This window comes from Felis catus, chromosome X (genome assembly GCF_018350175.1).
Source record: "Felis catus isolate Fca126 chromosome X, F.catus_Fca126_mat1.0, whole genome shotgun sequence".
In the NCBI taxonomy this organism is placed as follows: Eukaryota; Metazoa; Chordata; class Mammalia; order Carnivora; family Felidae; genus Felis; species Felis catus.
Window position 1 is genome coordinate 107,182,146 of NC_058386.1, and position 20,478 is coordinate 107,202,623.

The 20,478-nt window shown below is 38.8% G+C and overlaps 1 protein-coding gene across 1 annotated transcript in view; it reads right to left on the reverse strand.

Moving 5' to 3' along the window:
* Positions 1 to 20,478, reverse strand: part of LOC101091264 (fibrous sheath-interacting protein 2-like) — a 75,844-nt gene that overhangs the window by 40,910 nt on the left and 14,456 nt on the right. Inside the window, 7 exon segments of the mRNA XM_045050425.1 lie at positions 1,976 to 2,009; positions 6,381 to 6,417; positions 10,130 to 10,190; positions 11,970 to 12,058; positions 13,192 to 13,234; positions 15,468 to 15,571; positions 19,055 to 19,123. Of these exon segments, the coding sequence (XP_044906360.1) occupies positions 1,976 to 2,009; positions 6,381 to 6,417; positions 10,130 to 10,190; positions 11,970 to 12,058; positions 13,192 to 13,234; positions 15,468 to 15,571; positions 19,055 to 19,123 (437 nt within the window).

The following is a 20,478-nucleotide window of genomic DNA, read 5'->3' on the forward strand; positions in this document are numbered from 1 at the left end:
GTTAAGGCTTAATTAATGGTCAACTATTAGTACTGATGATTTAGGGGAAGTGAACAGGGTTTGGGTGCAACAAAAGAATTCTCAGTGCAAACTGTCTTGGATAGGGAGACAGAGGATGGCTCAGAAGTAAAGAAACACATTCATTTAGGTCCAAAAGGCTGAGATACACCTGAGACTCAAAGGGCCAGAAGGCTGAGCAGTAGGAGGAAGTTGGGGGTCCTTCAGTATGAGCTGAAGTAGAACCCAAGGACCAGAACTGAATGACATTTTCCTCAATGGTTAATTGTACTCACTGTCACACCTAAGACTGGACTGGGGCCAGATGCAAATTGCACCTGAAAAACTCTATTTGTTTAGGTACTTCTACTTATTGAAGATATATTTTGGGAACATAAAAATCCTCCTGCCTATAATAAAATAGTATTTGTTTTGAAGTTATTGTTACCCTCAAGACATCTAGACCAAGAATGCATACCTTCCACAGAAACTCTTATTTTTCAAAGCTGTGCATAAAAGTCAGCGGCAGCAAAGGCTGGATGCCTGGCATTCTGGCTATGCATTGTTTGATATCCTGGCATTTGGGCACCAGATTCCCTATAATGTGGTTGTTGCCTCCCAATTACCTCCAAAGTTACCTTCCAGATTGTTCGGGTTTAGGCCAACATTCAATGAAAAGTTAGCACCTTGTTGTAGGTAGCATATCTCTCATGATCCGTTAGAGGTTTGAAAGCCACTACAGGGAAAAGCCAGTTTTTCCACCCCAATTCCCAAATATTTTAATGCTTTTTTATTGTGATAAAGTACACATAACATAAAATGTACCATTTTTCCATTTTAAAGTGTACAGTTCAGTGGCATTAAGCACACTCATAATGCCGTGCAAACATCACCGCTATCTAGTTCTCTTAATGTGTTCTTTGTCACCTACTGCTTGCACTAGAAAATGGCTATTGAGTTTGAAAAACATAGTCTGGGATGATAACATATGGTTGAAAAACATTTGTTTTACATAAACATGGCTGAAATCAAACACTTCTAACATCTAACCATTAACAGGTAAGTTACTTACCTTCTTGATCTAAATTGGTCCAAATCTGTTCGAATACATATGAGCCAAGAATTTCAATATATATTATTTTCTTAATACCAGAGAAAATGTACAGACGTCCTACATTATTACTCATAAGGTAGCAGAGAAGAGGCATTTCCAGTCTTGGTATATAAAATAGGGGCATTCTTATAATGAAGTGAACTGTGATAAATAGAATCTGATTTTCACCTTATTCTCACTATACTATTAAACCAAGAAATATCCTTTTGGTGCCAGTATGTCTATGTCTTTGTGTTTGTTGCTTGTTTTCTGAATTGAGCAGGTGTATGTGTGAAAAGTGTGTGTGTGCTACTCCCCTGAACCTCTCTCATGTTCACGATTCCTCTGTCTAGCCCTAGAGTTGGGGCTCATCAAATTCACCCTCTGATCTTGGCCTGGTCCAAGTTGCAGTTCTCAAGTGACCAGGTATTTCTTTTGATGGAGTACGACCCTAAGATTTTCCTTACTCCTAGGAAAATTAAGAGACAGATCTAGGCATCCTGGTTCACATGCCCAAGGGACAGGATGCTCAGCCCTAAGCCAGATCTTAATAGTATGCAAAGACATTTCCCTTAATGGCTTCCCATTATGGAGTGGGTTTGTGGTATTTGATGCTTTTCACCTGGTGACTAAAGCTCCTAATGCTTCTTCAATATATCCTCCTGAGCCCCTCTGCCCAAAGGGCCAATAACAGTAACTTTGGACCCCTGCAAAACTCAAGATTAACTGAGAGTGAAAGTCAAGGAAGAGAAGAAGACAAAGAGGGAAACTGACTAACGTCAACAGATGATTTTGCTCATTGTCTGATTCACAGATTTTTCTCTAATCTCATATTACAAAATATCCTTAACATGTTGCTTTATCAGTGAATTTCATTGTACATACTTTTCCTTGACAGCAGTTATGATAGTTTTGTTGTCTGAAAAGTAAAGAGAGATTGATTTTATTACTTCTGATTTATAATTTATGTAACTTTCCCCCCAATTCCTAATCAGTGAATCAGATTTTCTCCTTTGTACTTGGAGATTTTTTTTTCTCCATAGCAACTCACAAAAAAGAGTAAGTTTTATTTTTTGTCCAATCCCCCTATTTAGCCTCCTACTTAGATATTGGCCTGTGGGTATAGGACATGCTCCATTACTCTGGAGCAGAATAATTGCTGCATAAACAGTAGAATAATAAACAGCTGCTGCATAAACTAACATCTGTCTGAAGTTACTACTCATGAACCACCTTAGCCAAGTTTGTTTTGTAGTGAGTTGGGAAGAGTATGGGGTTGGAGAGAGAGGGGGCGGGCTAGTCCTTTCTGCCTGCTCTGCTTGATCAGAGCTTCCAGATAATTCACTTTCTGCCCACCTCCTCAAAACTCCTAGTCTCCTCCCCTTCACACTACAGTAGAAAAAGACCCATGGATGATTATTGATAATCATGGATTAAAATAATGAGTTTCTGATCACATGCAATACCAAATTAGATGTAGCCCTTTTCTAAGTATCATAATATTCTATCCTGTGCTTTTTTCTCTTTTTTTAAGGTTTTTATTTTAATCACCCTGTGCTCACCACAACAAGCACACTCCTTAATCCCCATCACCTATTTCATCTCTCCTCTGGTAACATCAGTTTGTTCTCTCTAGTTAAGAGTCTGTTTCTTGGTTTGCCTTTTTTCCCTTTGCTCATTTGTTTTGATTCTTAAATTCTACATGAGTGAAATCATATGGTTTTTATCTATCTCTTACTGCCTTCTTTCACTTGGAATTATACTCTCTAGGTCCATCCATGTTGTTGCAATCTATTCTATGTTTTCAGCAGAATTCGTTATTATCACCTACTACATGGAACCAAAAATATATTTTACTAAATTGTAGCAAGAGAACCACACAATCATATAAATTATAGAATACTAAAAAAGTTTAAAAAAACAAGGCCTAAGACTGTAATTTTGATTTATATTATATTTTCCTGCCGACATGGATCATTTGCCTCTCTTCTTCCTGACCTCCTTAAAGGAAAAATGACACTCTACATTTTTACTTGGCCTGCCCTTATGTTATCAAAATTACTTTTTTCTCCAAGGCCTACAATTCAATTTTGAGAAATACAGCCAGTCTCTGAAATTACAACCTGACTCCTAGTGGGAAAAGAAAAACTTATAGGTCTCAGCTAGGGTTAGGTAGCAATAGCCCATCCTCAGACTTGGAGCGTTTTGCAATATGGAACTAGAACATGAATGTGGATGTCAGTGACACAGTTCCTATCCTTTGGCTTCATTTATTTTTCCGATACTCAGTTTCTTAGGCCAACTCCAGCACAATTTCCTTCTTGTAGGTCCTCTGCAACCTAATGCATCCAGACTCTTTTCTGCTTTCTCTGCCTCACACCATACACAGCAAGTGGAACCCGGTGAGTCCTGTGTATTTGTTGCTCTCTGTCCCCACAGGCTTTCTGTCCCAAAGGCATGCATTTAGATAAGAGGAAATGGCAAATATCTGAGAACAAAACTAACCAGATAAATGAGGAAGCCTCATAGAAGGCCACTAAAAAATAGTTGTAATATCAGATGCAATCTACAATCTGCAATGAATTATCAGATTCTCACTGGTGTCAAATGAACAGAAGCATGCAAATGAACCTGCTGTCATATTGGAAAGTTCCATCACAATTTCAGGAGTGACATGATATTTCATCTACTTTTCCCTAGTCTTCGGTGGTTTTCCCTGATAGATTGATGCCATTAAAGTGTCTAAAGTTTAGGTCATTTGTACTGCTCACTTTCTACTTCTTAAATAAAGAGGGCAGCGATATTTAATGACCATTATTTCAGAAGCCCCAAAGAGAAGGCACACTTTTTCATCATTTAACTTGCCATTTCACAAAGCTATAAATATACCTCTCTGCTTCTGATCTTCTCCTCTGTACAACATCGCTTTAGTCCAGAAGATAACTTAAAGGTATCTTCACATGGTTGGCCAGCCACCCCTTGAGGATTAATGTGACAAACCTAAAATTTAGTCTGCCTAGTCCTCTGAATACCTAATTTTTAATCTAATTGGTGGTCTTCTGTTTGTATCTCAGACCCATAGCTTTGAGGGATGGCTTACACCTCTTGATCATCCACATGCACAGTCCATTCTATTGCCAAATCCATTTACTCATTCCAGTGGCTAAGTGGGAATTAAAAGCATCACTTCTGTATCCTAACATCAGTGGTTTAATCTGAAAGCCAAAACTGGGTGGTTCCATGGGTGGCCTTCCCTTTTCCTGACATTTTATCCACTGCCCTTCCCTCAGTTCACTCTCTGGCATTCCTCAAGTCTCCCTGTCTTTTGTCCTGATGTTTTGTAAAGAACAACTGAGGTCAGAGGTAGTGCTTTATTTATCGTTGTATCCCAATACCCAGAACTATACTCTGAACATAGTAGGCTCCCAAGAAAGTTTGGCACATAAATTCCCATTTAACATGTTTTGGATGCATACTTGTCTCTACTCCAAAAGGAAGGCCATTGTGCAGTCCACAAATCATTAATGGACTTTTGTAATGGGCACTGATTTAAGTGTCTTCTATTTGTCCTACATGCTGCTGTCACAGTTGTTCAGCAGAGTTATTGACTTGATAATATCACAGTCCTCCTGAAAGCCATTAGACTGTCATTCAGTGAATGAAATACAGACTTCTGAGCATAATCTTCAGGGTGAAAGACTCACTGCCTTCTTTACTGTTTTTCTCCTGTCATCTTCCATCCCAATCATAAGAACATGCTCAATATCTAAATGCAAAGCTTAATTATTACAACTGTCTACCCCACCACGATCTTATCACATTTCCCTCCTCTTGTCCTGATTTCTTTGGTTTCTAATTCTATTTTAAGGCTCCTGTGTATGGCCCTTGGTTAAGCATTAGGAAAAACAGAGAAATGAGGATTTGAGAGGAAGAGAAGGGAGAGAGGTAAGTGGTGGAACAGATGTGATGCATCTGTTGATGCATTGAGCTTTGTGAAGCAATGAGATGCATCAAAGAGGACTAAGCTCAAGCCCCTGAACCTGTGTTCCTCTCTGTAAGGTAAGGGAATGTGACATGGGTGCAATGGGCAGAGCCAGACTAGATGGTGTCATTAGCTATGTTTTGGTGTGCTCTGGCCTGGAATTGTCCTAGGGATAGCTAAAAGTATTTTAACACCGTCTATTTGAGAAGAATGGGGAAGAAGCTCCAGGTCATGAGGAAAGTTCTTCCTTTTAGCCGACCTAAGATTTTTAACAAAAGGGTACCCAGAGCATTTGCTTTTGAAAAGACTCACGTGATTCTGTAGTTCTGTAGTCTAGTATAGTGGATGGCAGGAGGAAGATGAGAACAGGGATGAATACTTTCTAAAACTACATAATCACTATTCCTCACCTTTATTTCTTTAAACTGTCCTAACAGTGGGCTAGTCAGTTTCCTTCCTTCAGCATCTTTACATCTTACGAGTACTCAGTAAGTCAGACAAACTGACTTCATCACTCCTAAGCTCAAAATCCTTTTTCTAGGAAGCTTGCTCTGAATGTCAACACCATTTACCACCACACGCTGCTTCACCTTACCCAACCATTTTCATCAGAATTTGGAATTTATAAAACCTATCCTGGACCTCATTTGGTTTGAGTGTTTAAAACATGATGGTGTTGGATATTTGTGTTCCATCAGGAGTTATTTTATATGCACAAAATATTCAAGTTTGAGGGGAACAGCACTTTAGCAGAATAGGTGGCCACAAGGTTGGAGGGCTGAAAGGCACCTAGGCCCCCAAAGAAACACCTTTCTCCACTGTCCTTGATTTTGCCTCATTAGAGATTCATTACTTTAGGTTACAGTACAAATATCCTAAAGATGGGGTGACAGATTAAGTCATTAATACTATATGACAAACTAATTCATCGTCATTAGAAAACCAATAACCTCAAAAGGCACGAGTAATGTATGTTTGAATGTGGAGAGGGGAAAAGAATAGATCTAGATCCTGGAAAGCTACCTGGAAAGAAGAGGTAGTATTACCTGAAAGGGGAATGAAGACCCTGTGTGTTAGGGGAACACAGAACAAAAGTGTGACTAGAGAGAAGGTAAAAGAACATACATAACTTTGCCAACTTTACAATTTTAGCTTAGTCCCAAGAGGTCGCAAAAAATGAATACAGGCAGAACTGCAATAACTGAGGTGTCCATGGGAACATCCGCCCTCAAGCAGCACTCCTGTGTAATTATTAAAGTGTTAACTTAAAATAACACATTACTTTATTAAGTTTTATTAGATACTTACTTAATTGGTGAATCATGAGAAGCAAAGACTCCTTGAGCTACAGGTGAATTTTCAGAGAGAGAGAGAAAGAAAATTATTACTTGTTGGTATCTTTCACAAGTAATGGTATAGATTGTAAAATGGTAATAAACATGTACTAATATGTCTTTATTCCCTGCTGTCACTGCTGTGTTTACACCCTCCATCGACTCCCAGGAAGGCATAAAATATACTTTAAGATCTGGGGCGATTGCCTACCTCACCAGCCTCATCTCTGGTCACCATTGTACATGTATTCTATGCTCCAGAGACACTGAACAACATGCAATTCCCTTTGCCTGTGCCCTTACTATTTCCTTTATAACTCTAGTATCCCTCTCTTAAATTCTTCATCTTTTAGGATTCACTCAGCTTGTGTCACCTCTTTCAGAGAGCCTTCCTTGAAATCTGCCTAGATAGACAGGCATCCTCTTTCAATGCTCTTGAAGCACCCTATACTTCCTTCTCTTATAGGACTTACTATGCTATGGTTTACAGTGCCTGGCGTATAGTAAACACTCAATAATACTTATTTATTGAATCAATTCTTTAACATAGATGTTGGATCGATGTTTGTTTATTAGTCTAACAGTCATAATCTCTTTCTACTCAAAATACTGTCTTTGCATGACATCTAGCAAAATTGCCTAAGTGGAATTTAGAAAATATTTCTGAATAATTATACCTAAAGCAAGTCTTCATGTAGAATATATTCATAGGAATACTGGAATGGTGTATGTCACTTATATGCATACATGACTAAATAGTCTTAGACAAGCAAGGCTCTGATTAATAGAAAGTAGTATTACCAATTAGAGCCAGTTCAAAGTCAAGGTGAATTACTATTTATCTTTCTCCTAATAAATATAAAGTGTATTGTGAATAACCAGTAAATCCCAATGATCTGTTTTAAAAGGTTTACTTAAAATTCTATGTGCCTTCTGGAGTTTCTTTGTATATGAGTATGTTTTTGCATGTGTACAGTTTTGGAAAGGAAGTGCATAAACCTGAAAAATTAAGTGTGAAGATAATACTGTTGTAGTCCTTTTATTTATTTTTTAAAATATTCATTCATTCATTCATTCATTCATTCATTCATTCATGTATTTAGAGAGTAAGGAGTGTGACCGGGGGAGCGGCAGAGAGAGAGAGAGGGAGAGAGAGAAAGAATCCCAAGAAGGCTCCATGCTGTTAGTGCAGAGCCCAATATGGGGCTCCATCTCACTGTGAGATCATGACCTGAGCCAAAACCAAGAGTCAGATGCTTAACCAAATAAGCTACCCAGGCGCCCCTGTTGTGGTAGTTTTAAAGTATGTCTATAAGTTCCTTGTTAATACTCCCTCCAAAAAGTGGAGGTTAACTCTCTTCCCCTTGAGTGTACATTGGACTTAGTGACTTGGTTCTAATGAACACTACAGGGTAGAAATGATGGTGTATAACTTACTGAAACTAGGTTATAAAATATACTGTGGTTTCAGCCCCTCTATCTTGGATCACCCACTCTGGGGGAAGCCAGATGCCATATCATGATATTCTAGAAGCCCTATGGAGAGGCCCACAAGGTGAGGCACTGAGACCTCCTGACAACAGCTATGTGAGTGAGCCATCTTGGAAGTGAATCCTCCAGTTCCAGTCAAGCCTTTAAATGACTGCAACAGCCCTGGATGACATCTTGATCATAACCTTATGAGAGACCCTGAGTCAGAACCACGCAGCTAAGTTGTTCCTGTATTCTTAACCACAGAAACTGTAGGATAATGTTGATTGTTTTTTTAAGCCACTGAGCTTTGGGGTGATTTTTAAACTTAGCAATAGATAACTAATGTGACTGTTACAAAAAATAAGCAAGTCTTCTATGGTTTCTATGAATATGGTGGATTACATGTCCTGAAGAGCCTATGTGAAACATATTAGAAATGCAACGGGAATTTGATAAAAATACAATTATAGTGTAGAGCTTCAAAACACCTCTTTAATGGCTGGACGCATCTAGTAGACAATAAGAAAAAAAAAGTCTAGTAGACAAAAAAATTAGTAAAGACATACAATCAATAAATGTAACTTAATATTCATTTAGAGCCTTACATCCTGCAAATACAGAATACACATTTTTTTGGTATGTCCATGGAGCACTTTCAAATAGCAATCACATATTTGGCCACAAAGAAAACCTTAACAACTTCAACCTGTTACAAGATTTACAGGCTATATTCTCTGAATTTAATTAAAAGAACTGTGACCCAAAATATTAATTTCTTGATAATTAAGAAACATGGATAACTCTCAAATCAAAGAGGGAATTAAAAGGAGAAAGTATAATCTACCTAAAAAAGTTGAACTAATTTTTTTCTCCTCAAAACTTGTTCATCCTTCTATACTGCCTGTCTACTGAATGGCACCACTATTCACTACTCATTTAGTTGCCCAGTCTAGAAATCTGGGAGTTGTCTTCAACTCCTTCATCTCCCGTATTCAATCAGTAACCAAATCTCATCCATTCAACCTCCTTAGTTTGAGTCAAATATGTACCCAGCTCTTCATCCTCACTGCCACTGACCTTGTTCAGGACTCATTTCTAGCCTGGACTATTGTAATAGTCTCTTGAATTGTAGTAAGAGACAGTATGGCATTGTGGCTAGAATTGGTTGAGTAAGACAGACCTTTCACATACACTGTGAAACCTTGGGCAATATAGTTTACCACTCTGAGACTTAATTTACTTATATGTAAAATGGTGGATAAAAATGTTTCTGTCCTCATTAAATTGGTGGGAGGACTAAATGAGAGGATATAACAAATTTAGCATAGTAACTGGCATATAGTAAATGCTATTATTTTTATTGTCTCATTTCCTCTAGTCTCTTCACCTCTAATTCTTTTATCCCTTTATCTATCTATCTATCTATCTATCTATCTATCTATCTATCTATCTATCAGAGTATGTGAGTGGAGGAGAGGGTCAGAAAGAGGGAGGGAAAGGGAGAGAGAGAGAATCTTGAGCAGGCTCCACATGCAGGGCTCAATCCCACAACTCTGGGATCACGACCTGAGCTGAAATCAAGAGTCGGACGCTCAACCAACTGAGCCACCACCCAGGCGTCCCTCTTTTTCCCCTTTTTAGAAAAGGCAAATTCTGATTATATTATGACCCTGCCAGTATTCTTCAATAGTTGCACTTGAATAACAGGATAAAAGGTAGATTTCTTTGCCTGGCCTACCAGAGACAATGATCTAACCCTTATCTACCAGTCAAGCTTTATTTCCTGAAATTCTCTAACTGGAACTTTTAGATAAAGCAATTCTGAGAAAATTTCTATTTCCAAAAATGTACTATGCTCTAATGTCTATATGTTAGTAAACGTATTCCCTTTTCCTGGAAGGTTCTCCTTCTATTTGTCTGCTTAGAAAATTTTTCTTATCCTTCATGTCTCAGCCCAACTGTGGCTTCTATAAAAGTTTCCCTGGCTTCCCTATGCTTCCACTGAACTATGTACATACCTCCATTATTACACTTATCGTAATGGGTTGTGATTATTGGCATAAGTGTTCCCCACTAAACTGTAAAATCCAGGAGAGGGACCATGGCTTTTCTACTTTGTATAGTTTCTACTTTGTATGTATGTAATAATTAGCACAATGCTTATCATATAGCAGAAGCTCAATAAATGTTAGTTGAATGAATAGGTTAATAGATTTTAGGACTTACTTAATAACTGTTGCTAATGTTTACCTGACTTAGAGCTAATGCTTGATTTCTTGGCCCTTTCTTCATTAAAATCAGCATATTTCACCTATATATGCCACAAGAAAAAAAACAATGAAATTCATCAAGGGGGTTTTAAAAGAATTTGAACGTCAGCTATTTCTCACATTTAAAATACAGAAATTTAGGAAAACAATGTTAAAAGTCCATTTATAATAAAAATGCAAGTTTTATTTGGTTTATATATTACAGAATTTACAGGTTTGTAGAATTCATTGGTATTCTGAAATTAACTGAGGAGTGCACTGATCAGCATGGAAGGTAATCAATTGAACAGATAAAAAGATTATGTGTGGTTTTTAAACAAACTATAGGGGACATGATTTTAGAAAGCTGGGAGGCAGAAAGGTTTTCTGCATGTATAGGATATGACTCTTTAATTTGGCCAAGAGCTCTACCTGTTTAGATATTTATACAGAAAGATAAATCCAACCGAGTAGACTTTATTTTTTCCCAGGTCTGAGAGCTAAACACAAGCCACCAGAAGTATATTTCCTGACACTGATGGAATGGGCAAAAAAGTTGGAAAATAGTATCATATTCTATTGTAATAAAAGTGGTCATGCTATTTCTCAAAGTAAATTAGGTTTTTGTGACCATTTGATGTATTCATAATGTTCATATATATATATATATATATATATTTTAAAGCCTACTTTAAAAACTGATAGTCTAAATGTGTTTATCGACTTTTTTTGGCAAAGTATGTAGTATTAAGTTTACTGTCCATGTTACACTCAGGGGATACTTTTTTTATGGCTCCATAGTGAGACTAATGAAAAGTAATTCCTAATGTACAACTACTAAACTATCTTAGAGTAGTTAAGTTTCTTTTTTTCAGAAAGTAAGCATACTAATTATGGATGTTGATACAGTGATACAGTGCCCTGTACACAGCAGGTGTTTAATAAATATTTGTTTATAGAGAGAAGCATATTGTGGCTGACATGCTACATTTGAGCAGCTATATATTTGAGTCTGTTGCTTACTATGCATTTAACATAGGACACTGCAAATGATGGCACTTGCTATTTTAGTTGTGAAGGCAGACTTTTGGGAAGACTTTGGTGAATTTCCTGCTTGATGACATCTCTTTTAAACCATGTTAACTGTTTAGAACAGCTGAGCCAGTTAATACAGGGCTAACAGAGCCAATGTGGATTTGATTTTTAAAATGACAATATGGAAGTCTGCAAAGGCAATCTATGCTGTGACCAGAGGCTGCACCCTGAATGTCTGCCACCAACTTCCCACCATCAGATACGTGACCCCTGGTCACAAAGGGGACAGGGTGAGGCAGCATGGCTATCTCTGCACAACCCATCAGCACTGGGAGAAAATGACTCTCAAAGCCCAATTTGTTGCTTTCTCTGTAGGGCACAGGTATGTACTTTGAAGTTCTTGAAGCTCATCATTTAGGAAGCCTATAACCTAAGGGCTAAGTAGGAACATTCAAGTTGCTCCTGGTAAATCTCTATAAAAATTGAGGTAAATATAACATTCAAATTTTGGATCTTTTTAACACATTTAGAGTCTTGGTCTTATCACTTTTGGTAGCTTACAACTTGTTACTGATATTCCCTATACTTACAGTATGACAACACTAGTGTAATTGACAGCTATGAGCTTTGGAAGTCTGAAGTAGCAGAGCATTATTACTGTGGGTTTGCATTTCAATTTTTATAAAATCTTACTATAGGGTGGTTAATTGTCTTTTAATGAATGAAATTGTATTACACCAATCTTGATAATAATTCCATACTTCATTTTTTCTGTCTGTATCTAGGACAAATGGAATGTTACTTACCTCTTGTTTCAAAATAGCCTGCACAGAATGTCTGGGGCCATTTGTTTTAGCAGAAACACCTGGAGCTTGAAGTGAGCTACTTTTGATTCCTGGGGGAAAGAAAAGGTACTTTTAAATATGAAAAAAAAAATGATACAGTTCTTGCTGAACTGGCATAATGTCTAGAATTACCACAGTCAGGGATATATTTATTTATGCAAATAAAGACAGTATCTCCACATACAAGATGCCTTCCAGTGTCTCACCACCACCATCAGGGACAAGCCTGAATTCCCTAACTTCTGTTCCTAAATTACTTTGCCAAGCTTAATCTCCCATCACTCCCCCTGCCTCAGAATGAACTGCTTTGCACTTTATTCAGTAGGCAAGGGGGAACCACCAAGGACTTTTGAGTAATTATATGTTCGAAGCTGTATTTTGAGAATATTACACTCACAACAAACTGTAGGAGAGATTAACAAGAGGAAAAAGAGACTGAGGCAAATTATTACAGTCGTTAAGGGCAGGGGTTTTGTGAATGGAAAGGAGGGAAAGATTATGAGATAGTTAAAGGCTGTAAATTGGACAAAATGACAACTTTTGGATGTAGAATACGAGCAATAGGAAAGGGTCAAAGGTGACTCCAGCTTTGTGTCTGAAAAAAAGGAGGAACAGAAACAGGTTTGGGGGTGACTAGAAGATCATGAATTTGGTTTTGTGCATGCTGGATTCAAGGTGCTAATTGGCCACCCAGATGGAGATGTTGTAGTGTTCTTGGTGTGTGTGTGTGTGTGTGTGTGTGTGTAGAATATTCATGGGAATCTTTTGCCGAGACTATCAGAGACTTAGTGAACCTCTAGTTCAGCCAGAAGATGGGAAATTGGATGTATTTTTATGTCTGGGGAGAAAGGATGGCATTAGAGGATAGAGACCTTCTCCTAGGGAGAATTATCTGCACAAATCACAGTACTTCAGAAACTTACTCTACCTATCAGTATAGGCAGCCACAGCAGAGATTCTAACTTCCCCATGGTTTGCAGATTCTAAAGTGCCTATTCACCCAGCAATCACTCAAAAATGTTCGATACTAACATTTACAACCATGAATAATTTTTATATCTTCCTTAATCAAAATAATCACAGATTTTATAAGGGGTAAAAAGGCATAATTTAGAAAACTACACAACAAAACTATTTAACTGAAAGACAACAGAGCAATTATAAATATTGTTCATTTTCTTACCTTCATTTAAAATATGTGATGTTTTAGTCATTTCTTTATGTTTCTGTATGGTTTAATATTCAAGAAAAAAGCATTCATTAGTAATTAAGCTTCTAAAAGAGACTTGCTTGCTCTAGAGCAATCACATTAATATAGTATGTCCCCTTTTCTTCCCATCCCCTACGTCTCTCCTAAGCTCTGGTCTCAATGCTAATACACAGTATCAACCTCTTTGATGAATATCTCTCATAGGTACCCAAACTAACTACTTCAAATGAACCTTATCATGTGCCCATGTACTCCCATCTTTCCAAACTTTTTCCTCCTTTGTCTTCCATATTTTGGTTAAACATGTAACAACCCAGGGGCACATGGTTGACTCAGTTGGTTAAGCATCCAACTCTTGATTTGGGCTCAGGTCATGATCTCATGGTTTGTGAGTTCAAGCCCCGCGTCAGGATCTACACTGACAGTGAGGGGCCTGCTTGGGATTTTCTCTCTCTCCCTGTCTCTCTGCCCCACCCATGTGCTCTCTCTCTCAAAATAAATAAATAAACTTTTTTTTTTTATAAATAAACTTTTTAAAAAAGGTATAACTATCCATCCAGTGACCCATACTAGAAAGCTTAGAGTTACTCCATTTATTTCAGATAGGACCAATCCAATGGATTGAACACATTGCTTGGAATTAAAATAAGGTATGCAATTCCTAACCTTAAGTTTATCATCTTACAGTTGAACAGACAGAAAAAGATGACACAGTATAGTGATTTCTGACATAGAGGTAAGCCTGAGCACTATGGGAGCACAGAGAAAAGACATCCTACTTCAAGAGAACTATATACAAAAATTAAATCCTCATTATCATCATCATCATCATTACCATCATCATCATCCTCTCCCTCTCTCTGGATCTACACATCTATTGAGTCACCAAATCCTGATACCGTCTGACTCTGAAACGTGTTAAATCTGTAGCCTCTGGTTTACCCTCACTGCCACTGCCTTAGTTTGGGCCTTATCATTTTTATCTGGACCATCACAGTAGACTCAAAACGATATTCCCTCTAATCTCCTCTCTCTCAAACACTGCATCTATCTCACACACTTCAAGTAGATTATATATATATATATTTTTAACGTTTATTTTATTTATTTTTGAGACAGAGAGAGACAGAGCATGAACGGGGGAGGGTCAGAGAGAGGGAGACACAGAATCTGAAACAGGCTCCAGGCTCTGAGCTGTCAGCACAGAGCCCGACGCGGGGCTCGAACCCACGGACCGCGAGATCATGACCTGAGCCGAAGTCGGCCGCCCAACCGACTGAGCCACCCAGGCGACCCAAGTAGATTATATTTTTATTTGTTTTTTAGCTTTAAAAAAGACTTCTCTCTCTCTTTTTAAATGTATGTACTTAAGTAATCTCTACACTCAATGTGGGGCTTGAACTCATGACCTGGGAGATCAAGAGTTGCATGCCTTTCCAACTGAGCCGGCCAGGTGCCCCCAGAATATCTTTTTAAACCCCATCTCATTCTTATTTCACATCTCTTCTCAAAAACCTGCAATGGTTCTATACTACTGAGACAATAAATCCATTCTCCTTGAGGTGTACAAAACAATGGCTGCAACCTACCTTTCAGTCTCCTCTCTGGCGCTGCCCCGGCTTTGCAGGCTTGCACTATCATGCTCTCACTTAACACTTTAACATCAGTGCGTAATACTGCCTCACTATATCCTCATTCATCTGGAAGCATTCCACTCATATCGCAAGACCTAATACAATGAAGCCCTCCTTTAATAAAGCCTTTTAAGGCTTCTCTAGGCAGGACCAGTCTCTAAATCTTCTGTGCTCCCACTACATTTTGTACAAATCAAAACATTTTGTACAAATCAAAACTCTCGTCTTATTTTATGGTAAGGACTTTTGTTTATATGTGTCTAATCCTTGGATAGTGAGTCCTCACGAGTAGTGATGATGTCTTTTCCATATCTGTATATCATGTCAATTGTTTTCCCCCTTTCCCCTCCTTCTAGTTTAACACAGGCCCAGGCCCACAGCAAATTCTCAATAAACATTAGCTATTATCAGTATCAGCAAATTTTTAAGTCAGTTTCTGCAAAACCATATGGTACATTTAACATGATGCTGACTCAGAACCTTCTGTTCTGTGTAGGACTCCATTATCTCTGACCAGTCAGTACCATGGCAGTGAAGACAATATCCCATAGAAATAATAGTTAACAGGATAAATTAATGATCAATACAAAGCGTCGGAGACATACAACTTTCTACCTTTTGTTCTGCTTTGTTTTTCTGTACATCATGCTGCGAAGATATGAAGACTGATGAGTTTTTGGCAGGAACCTTTACAAAACTCAGAGAACGGTGACCTGGTCCTAAAAGTAAATGAAAGACAAATCATATAATTTTAAATAATTTTATCCAAATGCAATTGAAGTACAATAAACCACATATATTTAAAACACACCATTTGTCCAGTTTTGACACATATACAAGCTATTGAAACCATCACCACAAACATTTCCACCACCCCCAAAAGTTTCCTTGTTTCCCCGTATAGTTCATCCCTCTCTCTACCCGTCTTCCAGACAACCTACTGATCTGCTGACACTATCATTGTTTGCATTTTCTAGAGTTTGCTACAAATGGAATCATATAGGATGTATTCTCTCCTTTTCTTTTTTTTTTCTCGGACTGGCTTCCTTCATTTAGCATATTTATTTTGAGATTCATCAATACTATTGCCTGTAACAATGGTTTATTCCTTTTTACTACTACATAGTATTCCATACTACACTTCATCCATTTCCCCACTGATGGGCATTTAGGTTGTTTCCAGTTTTTTTGGATATTATGAATAATGCTGCTATGAGTCTCTATGTGGACATATATTTTCACTTCTTTTGGGCACATATCTAAGACAGGGATGGCTGGGATCATATGGTAGTTTAACTTACATTGGCTACCATTTTCCATTCCAACCTGTAGTGTCAGAGTTCTGGCTGATTCAAGTCCTTGGAAACACTTATGTAAATTCAATTATTTAAATTCTAACTATTTTACTGGGTATATAGTGGTATCTCATTGTGCTTTACTTTGTATTTCCCTAATGACTAATAATATTAAGCAACTCTTTCATGTGCTTATTCGCCATCTGTATGTCTTCAGTAAAATGTGCCTTTTTCCCATATTTATTATGGTGTTACATTCTATATATTACATATTTTTCTATATTTTACATTTTTTTACAGTAAGCATACTTTCCAGATGTAGGTCTGAAGACCCATCTCTTGTTGTGTTTCTTTTTGGGGCTTGACAGGTATGAAACAGCCATTATACAACAGGGCTACTGTTTCAAAATTTTATATTATTTTCTCATTTTTGACTCCCTAAGTACAAAACCTCTGCCCTAGTTTTGTACTCCACCTGCTTGGGGGTGGAACTAGGGGAGAGGAGGTTAGAATTTTTAACAGGAGGAATGCCACAATATAGACCCAAGTAATATTCAGCACCTGTCATTCAAAAATAGGATGACATAGCCAAGACAGTATGCTTTGCAAGCCATGCAACTGTCTCGAGAATTTCCCTAAATTTAACCTTCATTTTTGTATAACAACAGACTGGAATACTTAGCTCAGATAACTCTCCTTTAGTGTACTGGAGGGAGATACCCTAGCCCTCCAGGAAGAGCTATCTGGGCTCAGAAAGAAGGAAGATATGACTTGAGGAAAGTTGTGTGGGGAAGTCTATTCCTTTAGCAGCTTAGAGACGGTGGGAAAGTGAAAGGGTGGTGGGAGAAGCTGGAGAGCAAAGAAATCAGAAGAGGCTCTTACATTTTTCTTACTTTGGGTCTTGGTTGCTTCAGACAAGTGAAGTTAGCATAGAGAGAAAAGAACTATTTCTCTGCTCCCCACTTAACGGTTCTAGGAAGAAATCTCTTAGACTATCCCCCACTGCTGCCACCTTCTCTTCACCTGGGACATGGGCCACAAACTATAATATAGTATGGTCAAGCAGAGCAAGCCTTTCTCTGACGTTGGTATCCTTTCCCTTCCCTTCCTTCTTTTCCTCTCTTTCTTTGTTTTTAATTTCAGCTTTGGTGACATATATAATTGGCATACAAAATTGTAAGATAGCTCAAGTACACATCATGGTGATGTGATATATGTATATATTGTGAAAGGATCCCCCCCCCATTTAATTAACACATCCATCACCTCACATATTTATATTTTGTTGTTGTTGAAAACATTTTAAGTTCTGCTCTCTTAGCAAATTTCAATTATATACAGTGCAATCAACTATAGTCATCATGTTTTCCATTAGACCTTTAGACTTTATTCATCTTATAGCTAAAAGTTTGTACCTGTTTACCAATCTCTTCCTATTTCCCCTTGAGATTTTGCTTTCTTAAGCCACTCTTGGCTGGGAAGATTTCCAAGGGCAGTCACTGTGGTGGAGGTGAGAGGGCCCCACCCTGAGTGTTATGGATCAGCCAGCCAGAATTGAGGTGGAATGGGAAAGCCAGAGGGCTCTACGTTCAGTGAGACTGAACCATGAGTCACTGCCCTGGTGGCTGACTTCCACTGTGAATGTCAACAGGTCAAGCACTATGTCAGAAGAGATGAGAACATCTCTCTCTCTGGAGACCAGAGGCAGAAGACATTTCATCTAAGCACCATGGCTTTATTTCACCTCCATGAGGTCACAGATGCCACTGTTCCCCAAGCTTCAATGTGCATATAAAGCACAGGGATCTTGTGAAAATGTAGATTCCAATTCAGTAGGTCCAGGGTAAAGCCTGAGAATCTGCATTTCTAATACATTGTTTAGGTGATGCCCATATTGCTGCCACATAGAGAAATAAGAACATTAGCCACACCTCTTACCCCAGACATTTGGACATCATCTTTTGCAAAGAAGCAGAAAGATGGGGGAGGCTACATGAAATTCAGGGCCATTATGGGGGCCCCACAAAGGCAATATGTTAGAAAAATCAATGACTGAGCCCAAAAGCAAAAGGAAGGAAGGCACTGGCAAAATGTGCTAGCCATATATGTATTAGAGAAGCCTATTCAAGAAATAGGTTGAAATTTGAGAATGACAACAACTGCTACTCCGTCAGGCTGTTCTAAAAGGAACAGGGGAATAAGAGTGGGCAACACTGAGGGCATGCCCCACTGCTGAGGAAAAATAAGTGGCAGAATAAAATATTTCTATTGCCAGTGAAGTGACAGAAGTTACTTCAGGCCTGAAAATTCCAAAGTCTAAGGAAGGGCAGGGTTTTGAGAAAGAGGGTTGGTTGGAGTCTCGGTCCTCACTAGGTCCCTAGGGCTGCTGGCTTCAGAAACATCAGTAGCACCTCCAGTCAGCAATCTGCAAGGATGACTCTCCAGGTGAATGAAACAAATGAGATGCAGGGAAAAGCTTCCCTAGGAGGCAGAACTGCTTGCTGAGTGAAGACTGGCAGTAGTAGCGGTAGGAGCCAGTGGGGAACAGGTTAAAAAACAATGCCTTGGGATCTTGTTGGTAATGGAAAAATACAGAAATGAGATCAGGAGCAGGGGCCATGGAGAAGCAGGGCTCTCAACTGGGCTTGCAGACTTGTCAGCTGCAAAATATGCGCGGTCCTGCTCACGGGCATGTGGTGGCAGTGACATGAACTGAGTGAGTAATTAGGGAGTCTAATCCAGAAAGCAAGAGAGGCTGTAGCACTGTTGGCAAATATTACTCAAAATCCATCATTTATAACATAGGATAGAGGATTTATCTGCATTGTAAGCAGATGCGGTCAGTACCAAATCCCATCTTTCTACAAATTACTAGTTTAGTACTTCTAATCAAATAATTTCAATTACGTTTTTGTCCTTGGTGTAATTTCTGGCCACTGGTACTATCACTTGTTTTCTTTATCTCTGGGGAAGGAGCTTAAAGAAACACAAGAAAATATTTGTTTTTAATAGTGCACATGACAGTTATCCAAGATAGATTCTATTTATTCTTTCATGCCCAATAAAAGGAGAGCTATATGCTAATATACATATGGGGCTGTAAGGAGGAACTGCAGAGGATAAGTAGTGGTTCTCAATGGGAGGCAATTTTTTCCCTTTGTGGACATTTGGAAATGTCTGGAGACATTGTGATTGTTACAAATGTGGCAGAGGAGGGTCACTCCTGGCATCTAGGGGGTGGAGGCCTGGGATGCTGCTAAACATTCTACAATACAAAGGACAGCCCCCACAACAAAGAATTATCCAGCCCAAAATGTCAATAGTGGCAAGGTTGAGAAACCAGAAGACAGATGTGATGGGGAGGCAAGGCAATCCCTTTTACAGTATTATCCTGTGTAGTTAAAGCTATACTTGGGCAGAGTTGTCTTCTGGGAGAAGGGAAAAAACTCCATCCCTCCATCCTGCCCAGTGAGAACATGGCCTTTTCTCTGTGTGGGGATGCACGACAGCACAAACAACTATGCTGGAGATGCTGTGAGAGTGCTCATGATCTTCCTTGGCTGTGCCTCAGAGCTTGGCAGGGGCAAGTGACAGTACACATATACCTCAGCTGTGAAAGAGATGACTACAGTTACTGTTTCTAATCATTCAGATAGACAAAAGGATTCCAAACTATGTGTGCTGATTGCATTTTCACTAGAGCTTTAAGATATGCATCCCTTTGTGTCTATGTGATAGAAGATGATGGCCTTATTATAGTGGTATAAGTCTATTTCGTATGTGAAATAGATCTCTTCATTCTCCTGTCACCTATGTGATATTGTGAACATATTTTTAAAAATATTTTCCTTTTTAAAAACCATTTGAGGTGGCCACTGTTTAAGATGCCTACCTTAGGGGTGCCTCAGTGGCTCAGTTGGTTAAGCATTAGACTCGTTCTTTATGAGATTTTTTTAAAGTTTATTTTTGAGAGAGTGAGCAAGCAGGGGAGGAACAGAGAGGGAGACAGAATCCCAAGCAGGCTCTGCCCTGTCAGCACAGAGCCTGATGTGGGGCTCGAATTCACGGAACTGTAAGATCATGACCTGAGCTGAAATTAAGAGTTGGACGCCCAACTGACTGAGCCACCCAAGCATCCCTAGCATTCGACTCTTGATTCTGCCTCAAGTCATGATCATAAGGTTCATGAGTTCGAACCCTACGTCAGGCTCCATGCTGAGAGTGCACCACCTATTCGGGATTCTCTCACTCCCTCTCTCTCTTAGGCCCTCCCCTGCTTGGTCTTTCTCTCAAAAATAAATAAATATTTAAAAAAGATGCCTACCTGAAAC